This window comes from Corticium candelabrum, chromosome 15, assembly GCF_963422355.1.
Source record: "Corticium candelabrum chromosome 15, ooCorCand1.1, whole genome shotgun sequence".
NCBI classification, from domain to species: Eukaryota; Metazoa; Porifera; class Homoscleromorpha; order Homosclerophorida; family Plakinidae; genus Corticium; species Corticium candelabrum.
Window position 1 is genome coordinate 6,512,393 of NC_085099.1, and position 23,153 is coordinate 6,535,545.

The following is a 23,153-nucleotide window of genomic DNA, read 5'->3' on the forward strand; positions in this document are numbered from 1 at the left end:
TCTGTAGATTTACGTGATTCAGCACTAGCATGAGCTCAAAGGTGGAAATCTCTGAAGTATTGGACCTGTGACGAGCCTGAACATATTCAGTGACTTTGTCCAAAACGTAAAGACAAACTACGACATCGAGCAAAAGTTATTGAAGATGAAATTGAATCAGACTGTGATGGTGAGGGAGCATTTCCGGTGTCGGGTGAAGTTCCTAAAGATAGGTGGTTGGTGGACTCAAGTGCATCTAGTCACATGACTCTTAAAAGATAATACTTTGCTGAGTATCAATCATTCTCAACTCCTGAAAAGGTTGTTTGGGTAATGGTAATGTTGTAGAAGCAGTGGGAGTTGCTACTATACAACTGAACGAGCTGTTTGAGTTTAGTAACTGCAAGAAAGCAGTAATATATGATGTATTGCATGTTCCAAGATTGTCCTGCAATTTGTTCTCTGTGAGAGCAGCTGTAAGGAGAGGTAAAACAGTTAAATTCGGTCAATTAAGATGCTGGATTAGAGGGCTCAAGGAATAGGTCTTGTAGCTGGAAACTATATCACTTGAAGTGTAAAGTCATAATTGGTGAAGAAAGTGGTTCAATGGGGTCGAAAGATCTGCCACAAGTCGATCTATGGCATCAAAACACGATTGGTCATTTGAATGGGCAACAACTCAATATTGTTGTGAAGCGAGGCTTAGTATCTAGCATCAAATTGCCTATAACCTCAAAACTGTCATTTTGTGAAGGATGTATAAATGGAAAGGTGCAACGAAAGCCTTATATCCTTGACACAAAAACAGTCAACATGTAAACAAGAAGTTGTCCGAAGTGATGTATGTGGACCACTTCAAGAGTCGATACTTTGTTACCTTCATACATAACAAAGAGAGACATTCAAGGTATGTCTCTGTTTACTTTATTAAGCCCAAAACAGAGGTATTTGGGGGTGTTTAAAAATTCAAGTTGTTTGAGACAATGGTGACAAAGGAGTGCAGTAAGCCGATATTGAAACTCAGGACAGACAATGGGGAGAGGGGAGTGAGTATATATGCACAAACTTTCAGGCATTTCTTACTTCTAAAGGAATTTAACATTAGCTCACTGTACCGCACTCACCTCCACAAAATGGTGTAGCTGAACAAATAAACTGTACCCTCATGGAATCAGCTCGGGCAATGCTATCACACACTAATGTAACAAATAAATTTTGTACTAAAGCAATAGCAACGGCTGCATACAATAGGAATCGCATTGCTACATCTGCTAACAAAGAACATCGTACACCCTTTGAAAGTTGGTATGGCTATAGACCCGACATTAGTCATCTTAGAGTATTTGGGTGTACAGCCTACTGTCATGTTCCTGATATGGAAAGGAGAAAACTTGATAAAAAATCTCGAAGAATGTACTTTATTGGCTATAGTAAGAATTCAAAAGGGTACAGACTGATCAATTTGAGTGCTGACAAAGTTGTCACTAGAAGAGATGTTGTGTTTAATTAACGAAATTGACTTTTGGTTCTTCAAACAAGCAGATGAAGATGTTTTAATCTCACCCGAATTATTAATTGTGCTTGGAGATGAAGTGACTGAGCATGAATCTCAACTAGAAGCAGTATCCCAAAGATCAAGATGAGTAATTCAACGTCCAGAATACTATGAATATTCTGTGAATGTGAAAGAGATAACTGAGCCAGAAACAATTAAAGAAGCACTCAGTAGTTCACATGCAAGAAAGAGAATGGAAACTGGTGACTGATGCAGAGTATCGATATCTAATCGAGAACGATATCTGGGATCTGGTAGAACTTCCAGAGCGGAGAAAAGCAGTCAGCTGTAGGTGGATATTCAAAAAGTCAAATACAATGAGAAGGCAATGTTGTATAATTTAAGAGTAGGTTGGTTGCTAAGAGATACTCTCAGACATGAAATTGATTTCAATGAGACATTTTCATCTGTTCTGCATTTTTCATCAATTCGTACTCTTTTGGCCCTGGCTGTTCAAAAGGATATGATTGTTCATCAAATGGATGTAGTTACTGCGTTCCCCAATGGAAAACTTGATGAGGAAATCTACATGTAGCAACCAGATGGATACCAAGTTTCAGGAAAGGAAAATTGTTCAGATTAAAGAGATCTCTTTACGGTTTGAAGCAGGCACTTAGATGCTGGAATCAAGCACTAAAGGAGTCTATGATGCAAGCTGGATTTACACAGAGTAGTGCTGACCCTTCTGTGTTCATTCAAATTGATAAACACACAGTAATTATAGCAGTCTCTGTTGATGATTTAATTCTTATAACAGATGTTATAGAAGTCATGTTGGAAACAAACAACTCCCGTCTGACTGGTTCAAAATGAAAGCTATGGGTAAGCTTCACTACTGTCTTGGGGTGAATATTGTCACTGCACACAATTGTGTTTGGCTACATCAGCAACACTATATAGCACTGCTACTCAAAAAGTTTGGTCTTGCAGATGCTAACACTGTATCCACTCCAGCTGATTGCAATGTCAAGTTAGTCAAGGATAATCACATGAGCAAACCTATTGATCCGTTGAACATCAATCTATGGTAGGTAGTCTGCTCTATATAGCAACGGGTACTAGCCCGGATATCGCCCAAGCAGTGGGAACAGTTTCTAAATTTTGCTCAATCCCACAGGAGCTCCCAAAACTGCAGTGAAGAGAATAATTTCGCTACCTATCAATCTATGGTAGGTAGTCTGCTCTATATAGCAACGGGTACTAGCCTGGATATCGCACAAGCAGTGGGAGCAGTTTCTAAATTTTGCTCAGTCTCACAGAAGCTCCCAAAACTGCAGTGAAGAGAATATTTCGCCACCTCAAGAAAACAATGAACCCAGAGCTGAATTATTCTAAAGACAAAAAACCAGTTACAGAATTTTCTGATGCTGATTTTAGGTGACCTGGATGACAGACACTCACCTACTGGAATTGTGTTTCTACTTGCTGGTGGAGCAGTAAGTATATTGTTATTCGCTTACATTTTCATATGAGAAGCACTGGAACAAGGTACTATTGATATTGTGTATTGTCCCACATCGAAGATGGTTGCTGACTTACAAAGTCTATTCCTCGTGGCCAGTTTGAGAAGCTACATGCTCTGACGGGATTGGAAAAATTTCACAACTAACTCTCCAAATTACTAGTAAGTGGAACTAATTAGCATAGTTAGATACTTAATTACACAACTCTCTAAATCTTTCTACTGCACATGTGCGTTGTAGAATTTTCTATAGCTGGTGTTTTACAGCCACGTGTGTGGTTGTTCTGTTTTGTTGCATTCTGCTTGCACTTTAGTGAATATAATAACTGTTCTTTAACTGAGTTGAGCCAACACAAACCATATTTCCCACTGTTTATTCCTGGATTATTGTCAAAATGGCAAGCCGTAATACAAGCACGCAAACTTCTCATAGTGAACTGGATTGACGTGGAGGGCAGACTTTTGATCGACAGTATCGTCTTCTTCATGCACTTGCCTAACGCATGCCAGATACCATCACGCCCAGTTAGCCCAGATAGTGTAAACACGCCACCAATCATGCCAAATTAGCAAAGGCCAGAGGGAGTTCAATTGTCTAGTGTAAAGCCAGTATAATATTTTCTTTAATAAGATTAATCAAAACATCTCATGCAGAACACCAGATTCAACATACATGTAGGTCATTGCATTCTTGCCACTGTCACTTGCAGTTTGTACCATAGAAATAAGTCTGGACTATTGCTCACAATCGCGAACCTAATAGCAGCAAAGCATGCAGTTCAACCTTGCCTGACATTTACAGTCAAACAAGACGAACATTCAACAATGATATAGATAGACAGAAGAATGGGTGGTATTCCAGTAGAAATGCTAGTCGACACTGCATTGGCCATCACCAGTATTAGTGACAAATGGATGGTAAAGCTGGCAAAACACCTTGTACAGTATCAACAAACAGCTGGTGATCATGTCTACTAATGGTTAAACAGTCTGAATGTATACCTGAAAGTCAGATGCATAAGGGGCTAAACTCTACCATAATCAGCTGCTGTCAAAACCAGAGCTCAAAGACCTCAGTATAGATTAGAAACCAGCCTTACAAGCGTGTCATCACAGTGGTAATGACGTAAGGCAAAATGAATTAATTTGTGATCAACGCTACCGAAAGCATTGCGTAGATCAAGCCAAAGAACTGACTGAGACCGTTGGTGTACTTTAGCATCTCTGATCGCAGATACCAGTTTAAACTGGTGCTCCTTGCAGCCACTGACATGATCAATAAAGCCTTTCTGAATGGAAGTGGACATGTAGCCGTTGCTGATGAGATGACCGAACAAATAGTCTTTCAGAATAGAAGTGAAGATTTTGTCCACTACTGAAGTCAAGACAATACGACGAAAAGATGACGGGTCGGACGAGACACTCTTTCCTGGTTTTGAAATCAGTTTAATTACGACTCTCTTCCATAGACTTGGGACATTATCACAATCAATGCATCGCTGGTAGATATGTACCAGGGCAAGTATTAGTGATGGGCAGCCCTTTAGAATACTATAACTGACCTGGTCTAAGGGTGAGGTAGTTGAATTTGCATGGCCTTTCTTTATCTTCTTTGAGCCCAATATAACAGTTGGATTCTCACAACATTGCAACCACTTAGGATGGTTGAATGACAAATGACACTTTGGCCGATACGCGGAGCTGAAATAGTTAAACGCAGATAACTCATCAAATGACGGGATTACCGCCTCTTGATTCGCCTTGAGCATGTCCTTGGAAAATTTCCAAAAATTGGATGAAAACGCTTTTTGCTGAAACTTGAACTGGAGTTGGAAAGCGGCTTTCTGTTCCAAACGCTTGATTTTGCGAATCACCCTTACAGACTTTCTAAAGACCCAGACAAGAGACAAAGTACATCGCTGTCACATTCCGAAGATCGTTTAGCTAGCCTCACACCCTTCCTAGCTTCTTTCTTCTGCTGCTTCAGCTTGATTAGCTGCTGAGAGATTCTTGATTTGCGTCTCCGGTGTTTACGAGCAACTGATACAGAACCAAATCTCCGGCTAAAGTACTGGTAAATGCCATCGACCAAAATGGCATTTGCGGCATCAATATTGTACTCACCACAGACTCTTGGCACTAATTCTATCTATCTATTCATCTATCTATCTATCTATCTATCTATCTATCTATCTATGTATATATATATATATATATATATATATATATATTATATTGTATATATTATATAACTCACAACAGATTCCTTCCTTGAACAAGAAGCTTCATCAACATATTGATTTCCATTGCTGCTGACAGCGCACTCTTCCTGACTATTTTCATTGGTTTCTCTCACAACTTCATTGTCACCAGCATCTATCAAAATCACTTGCAGGTGGACTAGAAACCATTATCACAATGAATTACTGCAGTACCAATAGGCACATCAGGTGGCTTGCTTTTCTTACACGATCGACCAAAAAATTTCCGCAGCTTGCCTACCAACTTTCCACCATTTCTTACTTCGGCTCTATTAGCAGTTCTTTCACGACTAACCTAAACAAATTCAAATGCTAAACCAAACACTTCATAAAACAATAGAATTGTCACATATTTACAAACCCTACGAAGGCAATTTGATAGAACAAAGTTAACCAAAAACACATGAGAAACACAAGTGTTGCGTGACCTGTTAAAGCTGTAAAGTAGGGCAGGTATGTAATAGACTAAATTTCAATTTCACACCATACTGTAAGTAAGGGCTGCCAAACATTAGTCTAATACAGTTTGCTAGCGATTAACTTACCAAACTACAGTAGGTTTTGCTTACAAAACAGTTTTGAGAGCAGGTGTAATTATAATCATAAAAAAGACCATTTGCAGTCACACTGCTACAGCTATATGCACTTCATGTAACATGTGATTACAAATGCTATTTCAGATTTGTTCTATATCAAAAATAGGACTGAATATGTTGGTCTAACAAATGCTGGGATTAGTCTTAGCGAGCTGTTGTTGCAGAGTTCACTCTTTCTGGCTAGAAAAAAAAGAAAGAGTAAAGAGAAAGTGAGAGAAAGAAATGAATTGACAAAAAGTGAAGAAACAGTCACATTTTGTATAGTGCCTCATCGGTCGCTGCTCTTCTGTTGTTCACAATTCAGTGTATGGTACATGTACAAAGAATTCAATGCTAACCCAAGTTAAAAAGTTACAAGATTGTGGTGAAATCTGGGTATAGCTCATTCTTGTATCAATTTGTATGCATTATTTGTGAGCAAGTTGCAATGGCTGTGGATGACAAAAACGATCTGGGCAAAAAATATGGGCAGCTACTGACCCACACCTATGAGACTCTGGTTTACTTTGACATGACTGCCATTTCTTTTTAGTTACCAACAAGTAATTGTTCCATAAATTGGTTGTGTATACTGAATGCCACTACAAGCTAGTCCGGTGTACATACATATATATTACAAGTATAATAATTTCATTAATATAAAGTCATGTTTATGTAAAGGGTAAACAAACTAAAGCAAACTCCCCAAACTTGCTGTAATAATAAATTTTTAAAAACTAGGTTTTACGGTAGCCTTATAAGACAACATCCCATATTGCTGCTTCACCTGACATGTATCACACAACAAAACTTAGTACTGTTTTGCTGCCTCAAAACTGATCTCTTGTTTTTCAAATTCAGAACCAGCCAAATTTGATATGATAAAACTTGTCCTACTACATTTTCAGATCAATTGTCACACGGAAAGAATTGGGCATTCAAAAACGCATTGTTACGTGATGCTGCATTTACTTGAGGTGAAACCCCTTACATTTCATTCAATGATTGCTTAGGATAAATGAGATAATTATTAAGTCTTACGAACTATACTGCATTTCATCCTACGGTTCATTTCTGAGAAGTCCCTGTTGCTGTTACATTCCAATCACAGCTCAAAAATTCTGAATGCAAATTAAACAACTCGTACGCAAGTTGGGAGTTGCCTAGGAAAATCCTGCTGATTGACAACTTATAAACGTTCTTGTACGATATAGATGACCTCAATCTCAAAATATACCTACAGCATTCGTGATCATCAGTCTTCTATTGTGTGTTCTCCCGTCAACACTGAGCATACAAAATGTGACGGTTGCATGGCATTCAACCGTCAACACCTTATCAACCATCAATTTGACCGTAAAATGGTTCTAGCTAGACCCTGATGGTGCTATTTCTTTAGGTAGGCATAAAGTTAGAAAAATGCCATTGAGTAAATTCAACACAACAAGTTTGTTGGCAAATATGATCCACGTCAAAACTATTGACACAATTCCAGTTTACCTGTACTATTTTTGGAAAGTTTCTTGTTTTGCTAATTATCAAGAACCGCACCACATTTTTCTCAAACAGCTGAAAAGCAGTCACAAAAGCTATTCCATAGTCTGTGCATCTGCGTAGAGATCTTTCCACCATTAAATGAGTCGTGAGAGACAACACCACGATATTCTGTTACTGTACCGCTCCAGTACCAAGAAGCCATCTATGATCTGCCAACTTTTTACATGTTTCTAGCTCTACTGTTTACGCAACTCTCAAAAGACTGGAGACTGGAGAAGTAATTCAATGCAGAACTTCCTGTGGAAGACCAAAAACTTGCTGAAAGCCAACAAACAGCTTCAATAGTGAACATGACGCAACAAGAACAACAAATCAGCAAACAAACTTCCCCATCAGCTGGTAGCGCAGGAAGCTGTCGTCAGTCTTTATTCCACCAGCAGAAAAGAACTTCATGACACAAGTATTGCTACACTATGCTTAAGTACTGCTGCTAGTGAAGCTAAGACATGAGACTGTGGGCGTCACGTCACGGTTTCTAGATTGGCCTGCTAGCTCACCAGATCTTGCACAAAATAGAAAACTTCTGAGCGGTCATCAAGCGGTGTGTTGATCTTCGTAGGTCTCAAACGTTCATGAACTTGAAGATGCAATCCAGGCAAAATGGCACTTGTTGCCGTACATCGAACACACGTCTAGTCAAATGCGCCTTTGTCTAAAGCTACGCTAGTGAGGGTAATGCTATTAAAAAATGAGAGGACAGAAGCTACTGATGTGCACTTGTGAGTTTCCAAAAGTCTAGCAAACCTACAAGCATACACAATACTTCTCTTCATCTAAAAAACATACTTGACCTGAAACGGATGCGTTTCTGCTCACGCTACCCACAGCCACGCCTCCAAGCGTAAATGTGTCAATAGTTTTGATGCAGACTGTATGTATATATATATTCCAAACTCAAACAATCCACCCAAACATCCCCAAACCAACAAGTCTTATATTACACTGGGTATATCCCAACTATCAACGTCCTGTACTTCAAGCTGAATTCTCTTATGAATCATTCTCGACTTATGTTTCCATAATTGAATACAAAATTGCTGCACCATATTTTGGAAATTCTGGCAGAATTTAAGGCCACTGACTGCTGACGTTTTGGAAGCAATAGCTTTCAGAGTTTTGATGCTGAATAATGACCAGAGCCCCAAGGTCTCAACCACTAAGTGGTAAAAGAGACCACCAGCTGTATGAACTCTGTCTTCATGGTGAGTATCCTTTTGTTCTTCACCTGCCTCTGCTGCAACTCCATATATGTAACAGCAACAGACTATTCCACACAACACCATTTGCTTGTAGCCTTGTCTCCAGGCCTCCTTGAGCACATGCCTTACCACACGTAAGATGAGTCTGCTAGCACAAAGAGCTGGTACAATATTAAATCATGTGACCACTTTTTTCAGTTAGGTCACCTTATTTTTGTGGTGTATTATCGCCAAAGTCTTCTCACCAGTAGGCAATACACTTAGAGCTAAATGGGGACCTCTGCCAAGACAACCGACCCTCTACAGACAACACCTTATACTGAAGTTCATTGTTCAGTTTCCACTGACATTTTAAAAATGTGGTTGCTATTAGCCCTAATATCTCCACGTGGTCACTATAGGAACCAGAGTTCTAGATCTAGAAAAGGCAAGGCATTAGACAGAACAAATAAGAATATCAGGAATGTGCAAGACATCCACAGACCTGAAGCCAGAGCAAGATTAACAGCATCAGACCTCCACCCTTTCTTCATGTATGACTGAAAAGATTGCTCCTGTGTACTAAGCTGTCCTTTTTTCCAACACCCTTTCCTAAAAAACCCTGTGTCTGGAAATCATTGTCACAAATGCCAGACAAGTTCATATGTCGAGATGCAACATGATCTTAGGAGTTATCAATCAAAAAAATTTGACCTCTAAATAACCACTAACATTCTTTGACATGTATGCTATGCCCTTCAAAAAGCATGCACTGATAGCATTAAAGTTACTTAACCACAGAGCCAATCAAATGCACCAAGAATTGGTACTTACAGACTCATATTACGTGTGGTCAAACACCTGGGTGAAGGAGGTCAGGGGATGAGGCGAGTCTGCTTGTGCAATCCAATTTGTCTAGCTAAAACACTGGCTGCGCGAAAGAAACAAATGGAAGTGTTCATAGAACTGACCTAAATTGTTAGGTACACACAGTATTTTAGGGACAAATAAATTTCACTATGTAATTGCTAATTGTTCCATCCTACAAACTGATTTCGGAAAATAAACTAGTTTAGTCTCTAAACATCTTGTTCCCAATTGTTCCACTAGCAGACCTACATAACTTAGACTGATGTGGTTCCCTTGCTAATCTCTACATATCAGACTGTCTAGTACACAAATGAGGTTCATTTGATGATATGCCAATTTGACCAACATACATATACCATGCCCCTTTGCTAAAAGATACCTGATCGTATCTCTTCCCATTATCCTGTTCTCCTATAGTTGTTTCACTAAGCATGGACACAGTAGTCTCTTCACAGTTAATATTTCTTCCTATATTCACATCAATTACAAACGTGGCTACATATAAATTTGAAATGTTGTACTACCGCGTCTTGGCCAGGTTTGTAATTGGGTCACACAAAACAGCCGCAGTAACTTGTCCTTAAACTTGCCACCACTTCTCACTTCCACCCATCCATTAGCCACAACTGTTGCATGATGATTCTACAATACAAAAATATTTTACCAAATTTGAGAAAATGTCATATGTGCAAAGAAAAATCATTTATTGCATATAATTTACCTCACTATCAGATTCCTTAACTGGATTTGAGAAAGCAGACTGTAGTGATACTATATCCCACGAGTGTCTCTCACTTCCACACACAGCTGCAGCAGTATCACACCTAACATCATCGTAAACTCCTACAACAACAAGCAAGAAACTAGCAACAGGTGATGTGAAACTTTGTGCAGCTAATGCAGATGGCAGATGTACCATCACTAAGAGTTGAAATATCATCAGATGCCACCGACTGTGTTCTCCTCACTTCGTTCATCTTCAAAGTAGAGCTAACAGAATGCAGACCAGCTTTATCCATAACAAATTTGTTCAAGACTAGATTCTCCTGACTCTTCTCCCATTGTTTCTACAAATAGAAAAGTCCATTCCATCTGACAGAGCAACCAGTAATACAAACAGACAGTTCTAAAACCAAAACCATAATTCTGTGTATCAATACATAAGTAGAACAAGCAGAAGCAAATGAGCTTCATCCATTTCCTTATTATATATACACTAAAACATTCATAATTGCAATGTTGCCTAATATAATGTGTCAATGAACAACAGCTGCAGCAATCAATTAATCAGTTGTGCCAGTTGCGTGTATGCATAAATTTTCAGAAAAAAATGTGTTAGTATAAATAAGACAAAACTAAGAAAAACCATCCATGTGCCATAAGCTTTGCAACAAGACAAAACTAAGAAAAACCATCCATGTGCCATAAGCTTTGCAACTTAAATGTAATTAGTTAGAGCCAATTAGAAGGGCGTGACAAAAAGACTGACATCCAGTCACGCATTGGCCTCAATCAACTATCACGTGTTCTGTCTTTACCAAAGCTGCCAAGTCTCACGCATTGAGTGTGAGTCATGCACATTCAGGTTTGTCTCACGCTCTCACACGTGGCTGCTCAAATCTCACGCATACTAGAAGCTAGTCGATATTCTGTAAATTCCGGCGAATATTGGGGAGAATAGACGGAACTGTGAGTGTATGTTTTGATGTTTTAACCGATCTAAAGTACTGTACCATTTGTTCAGTTGGTCTACTGGTTTTAGCTTTTATTGCATGCATGATGTTTTTACCCTAACAGTTCTAACTTTCTTGGCAAACTAAAGTAGCATTTCAAAATGCAAGGCACACGTGAAAAGTGAGCGTGTCCTGATGTTGAAAACGAATCTCACGCATGGCCATTAGTAAACCTTGGCATCTCTGCTTTAGATAGGTGCATAACAATGGTTGAGTTGCAATAAATTTCTGTCAAACAAATGCGGAACTCAGAAAGTGCAATAACACTTTCAGTTGCTCTTCTCTTCTAGCTTTGTCTTTCATTTCTTTGTCACTCGCTTCCTTAGCTAATCGTGTAACAATGGTTGCGTAGCAATAATTTCAGTCAAACTAATGTGCAGAAACTCAGAAAACACATTTCTTTTCTTTTACCTTTCTCTCCATTACATTGTCACGCGACAGTCTTCTTTGTTCCCTAGTTGTGTATGAAAGCAAAATCAAGAGTCACTTCACTCTTTTCTTACCAGGAAATTATAACAAGTATAAAAACATTTTGAAAAAATGAGAGATGTAGGGTTGCCGCACAAAAAAAAGAATAGAAACAAGACCATGTAGGGATATGGCATCTTTCATGAATTCACTCATACAGACTGAGCAATACATCATCCCTACATTGCACCAATTTATAAGGTATAAAACACATAGTGTTTAGCTAGAATAGTGCAATGTAGGGATAATGTATTGCTCAGTCTGTATGAAGGATGTCACAGCACACCCTAGTGTCATGTCTTGTTTCTATTCCTTTTCGTATGACAACCCTACATTTTTCTCATTTTTCAAAATGCTTTTATACTTGTTTGCATTCTTTTTGAATTTCTTTAAGAAAGTAAAGAAATACATTGAAAGCATGGAGTAGTTGACCTCAAATCAATATACTTATAGTTATAGCAGGAGCTACCACATTGGAAATGTACATGAGTCACGTATTTATTGTGACTTGCAACATGTGACACACTCCCTGTGTAGAGCTCGGTGCAGGAAACGCGTCAGTTGGATTTGGTGCAAAAGCAATCAGAATTTAGATAGAAATGCTAGCACTACATAATCGGCAAGAAAGCTTCAATTGCTGGAAGCGTTGCGGAGGGTGACAACACCTACAGTCTACACGGGACCAGAGTCAGTGGGGTGCGTGTTCAAATGAACTGGAAAATGTAGCGTTTGTGTTATCGAGAAAATGTAACTGAGTCGGTCCCTTGAAAGAGGCCCTTGCACTGCAATGATAAATTTAAGTAGTCGTGGACCTGTTCCGTTGCAAGCACAAAGGTTTGGTATAGAAATCAGCTTTGTAGCATAAACGGTTGATACTGATACCCACTCCTATGAACTGAACACAAACTCAACCCTACATACCAACACCAACACGTTGGTGATAGAGTCAAACCCTCATAAGAGGACCCTATATTCAATTTAGCGCATATGTTGCCAAGTCAAAATTGCATTCATCTGGCATCGTCGTTATGTCGATCCACCTCTCTGTTCATCCATAAATCTATAGGAAAATTGCTGACGTACGTAAGTATATAAATATATAAATATACTAGTAAATGCTCGTTAGCGTTTGCTGGTTAGCATTGTGTTAGGCAAGCAATGGTGTCCTGCCTTCACTTGTTCGTTTCACAATGGTTGTGCATGTGTAGCTGTTAAACAAACGAGGGAACACAGTAAACAGACTTTGATCAAGTTGCTCTTCTTCTAGTTGTCTTCAACTCTTCGTTCACGCTTCAATCGTCTCACTCGTTTACTTATCTAGCTGCATAACAATGGTTGCGTAGCAATAATTTCTGTCAAACTAATGAGCAGAAACTCAGCAAACAGACTTTTCTCTTCTTCTAGCTTTTTCTTTCCATTCCTTTTGTCACACGTCAGTCTCCTTTGTATCTTAGTCACGTATGGGAGCAAAATTGAGAGTCATTCACTCTTCTCACTAAGAAATTATAATTGAGTCAACCCCTTGAAAGGGAACCCTTGTTTCAAATTTTAGCGCATACGTTGCAAAGTCAAAATTGCGTTCATCTGGCATTGTCGTTTTGTCGCTCTGTTTCTCCGTTTTGATGTAAATCCATATGACAAGTGCTGACATACGTATACATATCTTTATTAATTTTCAACATATATTTAACAGACTAATGGTGACCCAGTAGAGTCACCTTATTCTAGAACAATGTAATTGAAAGAAGAGTCAACATCAAAAGCTACTAAAGCTAATTTTTCTAAAATCAACTTTGCATTATGTTGCTATAATCTGCATGACAATTGCTCATGCAAGTTGCAGAGAGTTTTGCTAAGAGTTTGTCCATTAAGCAAAGACAATCTTTTGCAATAAATTTGATGACTTCCAGGCTGTGAGTTGACCATCCTCCATAGGTTTCTACCACCATAGGGTATAAAAGACCACCTGCTGCTGTTACATTGTCGTCATGTCTGTTGCCTTTTTCCGATTCACCAAACTTGGCAGCTGCACCAGCTTCATTTGCAGCATTGATTATCTGAGAAGGTTTGAAAGAGTTCCATATAGACACATCAAAGTACGTAGGTCTGCTCTGAGAAAGTTGGCGTGGTAAATGTCCTCTGGTCTGTCAAAAGGCTGAGTTGAGCAATGTTCACGGCGAGTACCACAGTTTTCTTTGAGCATGTAGTGGTAAAAATGTCACAAAGAGCATGATGTCGTTTAATTCTCAAAGGACAACAACCAAGGGCGTGATCGCCATGTTCATCTAGCACATGGCTACAGGTGCATCTCATTGAGTTGAGATTATTTGGAAATACAGAAATTCCAAGGTGAAGCCGTAAATCCATAACAAACTCGAGGGGTCATGGCTAGGCCAAGACTGCGATTAGGAATTGCCCTCAACCAACCCCCTCAATGAGGAGACAATATGGCTTTAAGCCTTGCTTGATCTCTTAAGCTTTGACACTTTCTTTCTATGGTAAACTTGAGATTGTCATCCAAACACTTCTGCAAATCATGTTGTGCCCACTTTGATGATATACTGCCATTCATATGTGGAAGTAAGATTGTCAGATGCAGTCTACTTTGAATATTGCCGGGAATGAGAAAATCAAGACTTTCATCCCCAACAATAGAACTAAGGGCTTCTTCATTGTGGGCCTGAGACATTAAGTTGTGTAGCAGTCGATTTGAAAGTTGACACGATGAGTTGCAACTTCCAACAAAGGCTGCAGATGAAGTTCTGCTAGCTTGCAGAAGACCAACACCACCATGTCAAATAGAGAGAGTTGCTTGTTGCCAGGCCTGATCTGAGATAGACGAGATTGACAACCTTTCAAAACTGTGTTGTAAACCAGTGTCAAATCTGATCAACTCCTGATAAATCTTGCAAGGTGGCACAATTCTTACGACATGGTTAATTTTGCATAAGCTAAAGGCTGATTCACACTAAGAACGTAACGTAACATATTATATCAACATAGAGTGATCTATACGTAACTTAACGTAACGGAACATGCCATATAGATAGCATTCACATTGAAGTCCTGGCATACATTCAGCGTCCCGTATACATGACGCCACGCATGGAAACATCGTATTTAAGCAGAGGAAATGTCGTTTCTTACTGCTTCTTTTTATTTCTTGGGAAAACAAAGGATTGAGAAAAGTAGACAAAACAAAAATGTGGATTAGATAGAGTTTCCAGTGCAGGCACGCTATAACGAAATAGCACGCTCTAGTCAATGAAATGAGCATGAACGACCACGTCACGGATACTCACGTACAAGGTCAGTAGCCGCTCGTCGGTACAGCAGTGAAATACGCATGCTCAGGAAAGACACCCATGCACTGCTCCATGATTGGTTAATTTGTTTACGTCAACCGGGAAAAGTTGAACCCATCTCAACATCTTACGTTATATTACGAAAATGAATACGATGTTAAGACAACAAACTTTGCCAGTGTGAATGATCTCGCATAACGTAACGTCGCCCTACGTTGTGTTACGTTACATTACATTACGTTACATTACATTATGTGCTCAGTGTGAATCAGCCTTAAGGCAGCTCTTGAGTAGATTTAATTCCACTTGAGGGTCTTTCAAACATGGTAACTGATTTTGTTGATTTAACACCTTGTCCACTCGTTTGGACACACAGTTAATAAAATAGCAGTCCAAACTGTAGACTGGGTAACCAAGGAAATCAACCCCATTGGAGACCTAACAGTACGTTGAACGCCATTTATCAAACTCAGAAAATTCTTGGTTTCCAGATGGCCAGAAAATCTCACATGTTTTCAAACTGATGTGTAAGCCATGACGGTCCCTTTGACAATAATGAATCGAGTAGAAAAGCTATCAGAACAAGAGCCTATAAAAATGCCATCGTCAAGATATCACAACTGGAGTTTGAGTCCTTCCAAAGTCCCGATGTGTCATCCAACAATTCCAAAAAAGCCAAAGAGAACAACAAAGGCCCAGAGGGTCACCCTGTTATACTCCAGTTGATGATTTGATCCATGTGTCACCAAAATAGAAATGGACTGTGTAATGGTGGCTCCATTGTAACCAACCAAATACAGCCGGAAATTCAATTTACAGTCATCTAAGAAAGCATGGGCGATGACATTCATTAAAGGTGTTGGTCATGTCAACCTTCAAGCAGTAGAGATCAGTATCTGACCCATAACAATCAATGCAACTTGACAAAGCATGAACAGCCGCATCGAAACCCCTAGGTAAACCAACGACGACCTGATCATACGGTAGGAATAAATCAGGCAAGTCTGACATAACGGCCCAACAACAGAGACAACTAATGAGAAGCCGTAAAAACTTCACCAACCGCTATTGGGTGTAATATATATATAAGATGAAGCACATGCTCGTCTACTCAAACAACTCGGCGATCGCCCTCCATCAAGTAATCTCAGAACATCATCATAACCCGACACTACATATATTATCAACTCCATTTTGCCACATCCTTGAAAGAGGTTATTAGTCTTTGGAATAGAGCAAGATTAATAAAACACCATTGCCACTACTCATGCTGGTGCTTGGTTGCAGGCATTACCAAACCCAAACGTAGGCCTAGCCATGTCACCACATGAATTCATGATTGCAATACGGATTTGGCTAGGAATCCCTCTATTCTCATTCCCACCATTGGATTGCGCAAGACAAATTCGGCTGAGATCGAACTCGCCGTTTTTGAGAAACGCTCCAACAGACGGACGCACAGACAGACACCTCTCCTTTATATGTATATGTATATATATATATATATATATATATATATATATATATATAGTTATGTCTAGGGACTGGGTGGGTAGGGTAGTTTGGGGTAGTTTGCATAGAATAAGAATATATTTAATATAGATATGTAAAAAAATATATCTATATTACAGTAACAGGAAAATCCCACAAGTCATCAAAGTCCAGGTTCAGTCTACTGTATAATAGCTTGGCATTATACTGCCACAGTCTCAAGGACAACTGTTCCATCAAATTTGAATATGTCTGAGAGAAAGGTATGCTGTTCATTGATGAAGCTTTTGAGGCTATGGTCTTCAGCGTCTCTAGACTTGAGGGAGACCAGTGTCCTAAAGTTTCTACAAAGAGCGGGTAGAAATGACTACCTGCTTGAGTAACCACCCTGTCATGTATATATATATATATATATATAATGGCATGTCCACTGATAACAGTGATGACTCTCTTTAGTGTCCTCTGTGTCTCTGGTGGGATTTAACACCTGCTTTTGAACGGCATTCCTTTCCACAAGATTGACAAACAAACGACTTGTTGGTAGGAACAATTTGTTCTTTCCGTTTCTGACGTTGAGCTTGAAGATGTCTAATACGATTTTCTTCAAACTGTTGGAGTGATGAATGGCAGAGAGATCTCCGGTTTGTTCTTTCACTGGATAGTTTCTCAAAAATGCAGGAAGTCAATCCCACAAGATTTCATATTAGCCTTGATAGAATCTTTATAATGTAATTTAGTCACAAAGTCGTGGTCTACAAGCGAGTGTTCCTCTTCCTTGATATATATATATGTATATATTGGCAAGCGAAGAGCGGCTAGCCTCTCTCTTGTCATGTCAATTGACAAGAGAGATGCTCGCTTCACTCGCCAAATAATTTCATGCTTGTTCCAGACTGCACAAAGTCTCTAGAAGCTGATGGTTAACTTACTCATTTTCATATAAAATGTTGATTATTTTTGCACTGGAATGTTAACTAATAAAATTTTAGATAATGTTAACAGCACAGCGTAGATTGTTGCCTTCATTCATTTACTTAACATGCTTAAGTTTGAGTATTGAGTATTGAATAAAGTAAGGGTGTGGTCATTCAAAAGGGGTGTGGTTTTGCCATGGTTATTGTTTGTTCACAACGTAGCCCTGGAGTTGTTTTGTGACTTGATCTGCTTATTAATAAATCTAGTTTGAATAACTTGGCTGTTTCTAAGATGATCTTTGTGGAAAGAAAATTAGCTGTTTGCATATCAATGTTTTGTCAAGGACAAGTATGTTTATATAGATTCTCTCTAATGCTTCCCATTTAGCTTTGTACTAAGATCTGTTAGAACACACAACATGGAAACAATGTGACTTCCAAGCACAGTAAATAGCACGCCTGCTGAGGCCATAACTAGAACTTTCTGTAAGTGTAAAAAGTCAAAGTGAACAGTGAGTCTGTCTACTGCAAACTTTGTTTGCCATCCTTGCTGTAGTGTGAACACAGCCACTAATTCCACCTGGAATGTTTGTTCATATAAGGTGACGGTCAATCCCAAAGTGTGGCAGGCATCTCATTTTAAGGAGTAAAGCGTGGTGGCCCGCCACCCTTAGTATGCCTGATTAGAACCCTGAAGGTCCTGCTGTAACATAATAGAAAAGCCCATACAATCCACACAAATAACTAAAAACATGCAACTGTTTCCAGAGTGACCAATTGATTAAAACATCAATTCACCACGTAAAATGTGATAGGTGTGCAAAATTTTCTCACAGCTTGTTCTACATGATTTCCTTGAATTTGGGTACTACAGTATAACATACACAAGTATTTACAAATAGTGAACATATTTGGTTTTTCTGCATCTTTCAGTGTTAGTATACTCTAAAGCACTGTGTTGTCATTTTCAAATCTACAAGTACAAGTGAAGCACAGTAAACATAGTTCTGAAAATGTCAGATTTCAAATGTTACAGTTTATCATTATCTACCACAAATCAAAAAACAAAAGTTAGAATAACTGCCGTAACAATACAGATTTCCATGCAATCATCACAGTGTTTTTACTTAACTTCAATTCAAACTAGAATTAAAATATCTTCTAAACCTCCTTATAGTAGTATGCGTGGGTGTAGAGCGAGTTGTTACATGTAGATCGAGCTTCAACTTACTACATACTCTAAATCAAGTATATTTTAAAGTTACTTTAATTTCGTACTTTCATAAGGACCGACTAGTTTCCTAAATTTAATTGCTTCCTAATTTTCTAGAAATCAGCAAAATTAATCATATATGCCCATCTACTATACATATATACTATGTACACTTGTATTCATGATTTGCACACTCCAATGTTTACTTTCTCACATATCACAGCAGACTCATGAGTAACCTCCTAGTTCAAGTTGGCATTATAGAAGCCTTGAACTGAGGATTCTTGCTTTTCGGCAATGTGATCAGTGACATGTTTCGCGGGAGTTCGCTCACTTGGAGATTTACGTCGTTTCCAAACATACATATGACTTTCGCATGCATATAGTTGTGCCTCGCATTTCCGTCATTCTTACTGTGGCATACTACACACTGTACTGCAGCAGTACTGTACTGCCTTCTGGTAGGTTTAGAAATTAATTGCTTCCAAAATAAATACTTGTTCAATTTTCGAATTAGTTTCACTTTCAAAATATACTTGTTTTACAGTATTGGTGAAGAGGATTCCACAAACCCACAATGACAACCACTGCAAAGGTATCAGAGAGATTAGACGCATTTTTGTGGCAAAAGGTATCACAGAGGCAGAGAAAAAGAAAGCTTTACTTATCAGTGCTTGCATTGCCATGACATGCCTGTTGATTCGATTACTGGTCAACCAGAAAAGCAATCGGAAGTAGATTACAAGACCATCATGGACAAAGTAGAAGCACACTTCAAACCTAAACTGTTGCCTAATGTGCAACGTTTTCACTTCAATACACGAAGTAGACAGCCCAGCGAGATGGTATCTATCATTATTGTGGATCTCCACAGGTTGGCAGAATACTGTGAATTTCAGGATACGGAAGAAATGCAGTGAAACAGGATAGTAGCAGGCATCAATGACGCATAGATTCAGTGAAAGATGCTAGCGGAAACGGACCTAAAGTTTGAATCAGCTTTCGTTTGGCACAGGCCGCAGAGGACAATGCTAAGGAATTGACTACTCAAGTGGCTGCAATAGAGACAAGGTGGCAGGTGGTGACTGCCCACACGGTCACACAGGAAGAGACTAAATCACGGGCTGCGGGTACAGAGAATAAAAAGAAAAGTGTTGCGAGTGTTTAACTAAGCATAATGCTTCGTCTTGCCGATTTAGGACAGTCTGCTGTCACAAACGTCACAACAAGGTCACATTGCTAGTTTGCGTCAAGGAGTGAGAGGTCAGCCACACTGTGCAGAAGCTCAAGACATAGAAGAGCAGGCAGACGATGGTGTGCATGTGGACAATGAGAATATGTATACAGTGTTGTCTGTGTCAAACTAAGAAACCACAACCATTGGAGGTAGACGTCACGATTAACAGTAAACGTGTGAGTATGGAAATCGACATCGGTGCATCAGTGTCCTTAATCAGCAAGAAGACATTTCGTCAATCGCGGCCTAGGAAGAAAGTGCCATAAGATAACCAAGACCATTCTTCATACTTATTCAGGAGAGAAGCTGCCATTACTAAGCAAAATGAGTGTTACAGTAAAGTACGGAAATCAAGCAGTACTGCTACTGTTAATAGTGCCAAGCTCTGGTCAGAGTCTGTTTGGCTGAAATTGGATGCAGGAGATTCGACTAAAGAGGGAAAATATTGGCTGGTTAAAGGGTAGACCCATACCATTGCAAGATCTGCTGGGCAAGTATTCACTGACGAGATGGGTTTTTTAGAGGACCACCACCTGATTTAATGGTTGACCCAGATGCAGTACTGCAATTTTTTCAAACCCTGACTGGTGCCTTTCACATTGCGTAAACAGTTGGAGAAGGAGCTACATCAGGTGGAATTGGAGGGTACAATTAAGCCAGTCGAGTCTTCACAAAGAGTGGAGAAGCAGAGAAGGAAGCATTTTGATGCTCCGAAAAATTATATTGGCAGCTCCTGTGCTAGTGCATTACAATACAAGCAGAGAGCTATTATTAGCTTGTGATGCTTCGCCGTATGGTGTTGGGGCAGTATTTTCACAAAGAATGGAAGATGATAACGAGCTCCCAGTGGCTTTCGCCTCGTGCTCCCTATCACCGACAGAAAAGGACTACTCGCAGCTAGATTGGAAACAGTTGGCTGTCATATTCTGTGTTGAATGGTTTCACCAAAGCCTTTCAGTCACTTGTTTATCTTGACGGACCACCAACCAATCATTCATGACCCTCTTCAGTATCTCTCATTTGATCCCAACCATGGCATGGATACATCACTGGACATCTAACAGGCTGGAAAGGCAGACACCAATGCAGATAGACTGAGTCAATTACCATTGTCAAAGTCACCTATGCATTCAACTCCCAGTGAAGTGACTCTGCTACTGGAACACCTTGACAGCACTCCACTGTCCACTACTAGAATTCAAGACTAGACAGGCTGCGATCCAGTATCGTTTGTAGTTTTGTGCTGCAAGGTTTGCTAGACAAAATGAAAGACAATCACCTCCGTCCTTACACAAACCGGCGACAGAAAATTAGCACCCAAAGAGGCTGCTTGCCGTGGGGACGAATAATAGTTCCAAAAAGAGCACAAGAAGAGTTGATTGATGAATTACATGCAGGGCATCTAGGGATTGCAAGAATCAAGGCATTGGCGAGAGGGTATGTATGGTGGCCGGGTATGGATAGAGATTCAGAGCGCAAGGAGTGTTCGTGCTCCACGTGTCAAAGTCACAGAAAGGTACCACCTGAAGCCCCTTGCGCCCAAGGAACTGGCCAGAGAGACCATGGGTGAGACTGCACGTAAATTTTGCTGGTTCCTGTTTAGAAAGGATTTTTATAGTCGTAATGAATGCCCACTCAAAACGGTTGAAAGCAGTCAAAATGCCAGCAATCACAGCCACAGTGGTGATAGAAAAGTTACACGACCTATTTACAACTCACAGACTGCCGGAAACAGTAGTTACAGACAATGGACCGGCAATTGTCAGCAGAGAGTTCCAGTATTACATAGCTCACAGCGGAATCAATCACATTCAAACAGCTCGGTACCACTCAGCCTCAAACGAGTTAGCAAAGAGAGCAGTTCAAACATTCATTAGAGGAGAACTCATCAAAAATCAAGGGATTGTCGGTGCAGTCATGATTATAAAGATTTCTATTTCAGTATTTAATTATTCCACGACTTACTGTATCTGCAGCTAGGGAATTCGGTGAGACAGAAACAAGCAGAACAAAAACAGTACAAAAGAGGTACCACGACAAGTCAGCGTATACAGCAGTAGTGTGTGAGTTTGGGTAGTGCACACAAGTGTACAGTAAACTTTTCTGTATATTATAGATCGAGCCTCAAGTTACTACACTAACATGTAATCATTTACACACAGATTAACATAAAGCTGCAGTGCACGCAGCAAGTTAAAGCAATATAAACCATTTTGCGTTGTTAATATACAGCCATTCAAAATAACTATTTGTCGGCTGCTACCTCACTGGCATTAGAATGGCAAGGTGCTCTTATTGAACAAGAGTACAGTACTTGTAGTAATCCAAAGTGGCAAAAATATGGAGGAAGTATGTTCACCTGCTAATGTGAAGGAAGATTTTGTAGTTGTAGCAATCATGCCATTGTAATTGATGATAACCACACAACACAACAAAAGCCTGCATTTTAGTTAAAAAAACCCATAAAATGCACATTTCTACGTGTAACCAATGCTTATCATGAGCAACACACAGCACCACAACAAGAGTACTGAAAATGACTAGGAATAAGGCGAGAACTGCCTGGTAAACCTACCTCATTTATAACAACTGCCATATTATATACCTTCAGGTATAATACCACTAGTAAAAGTCACGTTATAACGACATGCCATGGAAGCAAAAGGTAATACAGTCATAATGATGGAAGGAATGTATCAACTATCAGTACTTACAAGAGCCGCACTGCTGAGAGGGAGAAACTGGTCAGATGAATGCATGCCACTACTGGTGTTGAACTGTGACTGGATTGGTCCATTCGGTTGTTGTTTAGGCACTGTACCACCAGTTGGTTCAATAGAATTCAGCTGGCCATGAGCACCAGCCTCTACAAAGCACATAATTCAGTGTCAGTATTTCATTTTAGAAGAAGTAATCTTACCAGTTGGTGGCTTAGACAAATTTCTTCTTCCAAAGGGCTGACAAAATAGTTTTCGTAGATTGGTACTAAAACTCTCACCATGCCTTACTACCACCAAATCATTAGCTGCCTTAAGGTCTGTATCTGGTGGTGAACAATGCATCTACAGTCAAACATGCTGACATATACACAAAATGTCATATGATAAACTACGCAATAAATTGCAAGAAAAAGAGTAAATTTTAAGTATTTAGCAACAGAAATTGACAATCTAAAGTATTACACAAACTAGGTCACGGGTTTCCTCAGGCCTTGACACAGTGGCACATCGGCGAGCTACTGTTTTGAGTGTGTCTATTATGTCATCTGTACAGGCAAATGAAAAATGTATTTATGTTAGAAAAATGCATAGGATGGCACGTAGACATTAGTTCTGCTGCTGTACTTAATTCACCT

At 39.5% G+C, this 23,153-nt stretch overlaps 1 protein-coding gene across 1 annotated transcript; it reads right to left on the reverse strand.

Annotated features, from left to right (window-relative positions):
* Window positions 1-22,408: 22,408 nt before the first annotated feature.
* On the reverse strand, window positions 22,409-22,929 carry LOC134190476 (uncharacterized). The gene is made up of 2 exons (XM_062658921.1): window positions 22,719-22,929; window positions 22,409-22,664 (listed from the first exon to the last, which is right to left on the reverse strand). The coding sequence occupies exons 1-2, from the start codon at window positions 22,858-22,860 to the stop codon at window positions 22,495-22,497; spliced, it is 312 nt and encodes a 103-aa protein (XP_062514905.1). The 5' UTR covers window positions 22,861-22,929; the 3' UTR covers window positions 22,409-22,494.
* Window positions 22,930-23,153: the final 224 nt, after the last annotated feature.

Coding starts and splice junctions, on each gene's coding strand:
- LOC134190476 (XM_062658921.1), bottom strand. CDS start 22,860: ATGCATTGTTCACCACCAGATACAGACCTTAAGGCAGCTAATGATTTG. Junction 22,665..22,718: donor TTTGTCTAAGCCACCAACTG/GTAAGATTACTT, acceptor TGTGCTTTGTAG/AGGCTGGTGCTCATGGCCAG.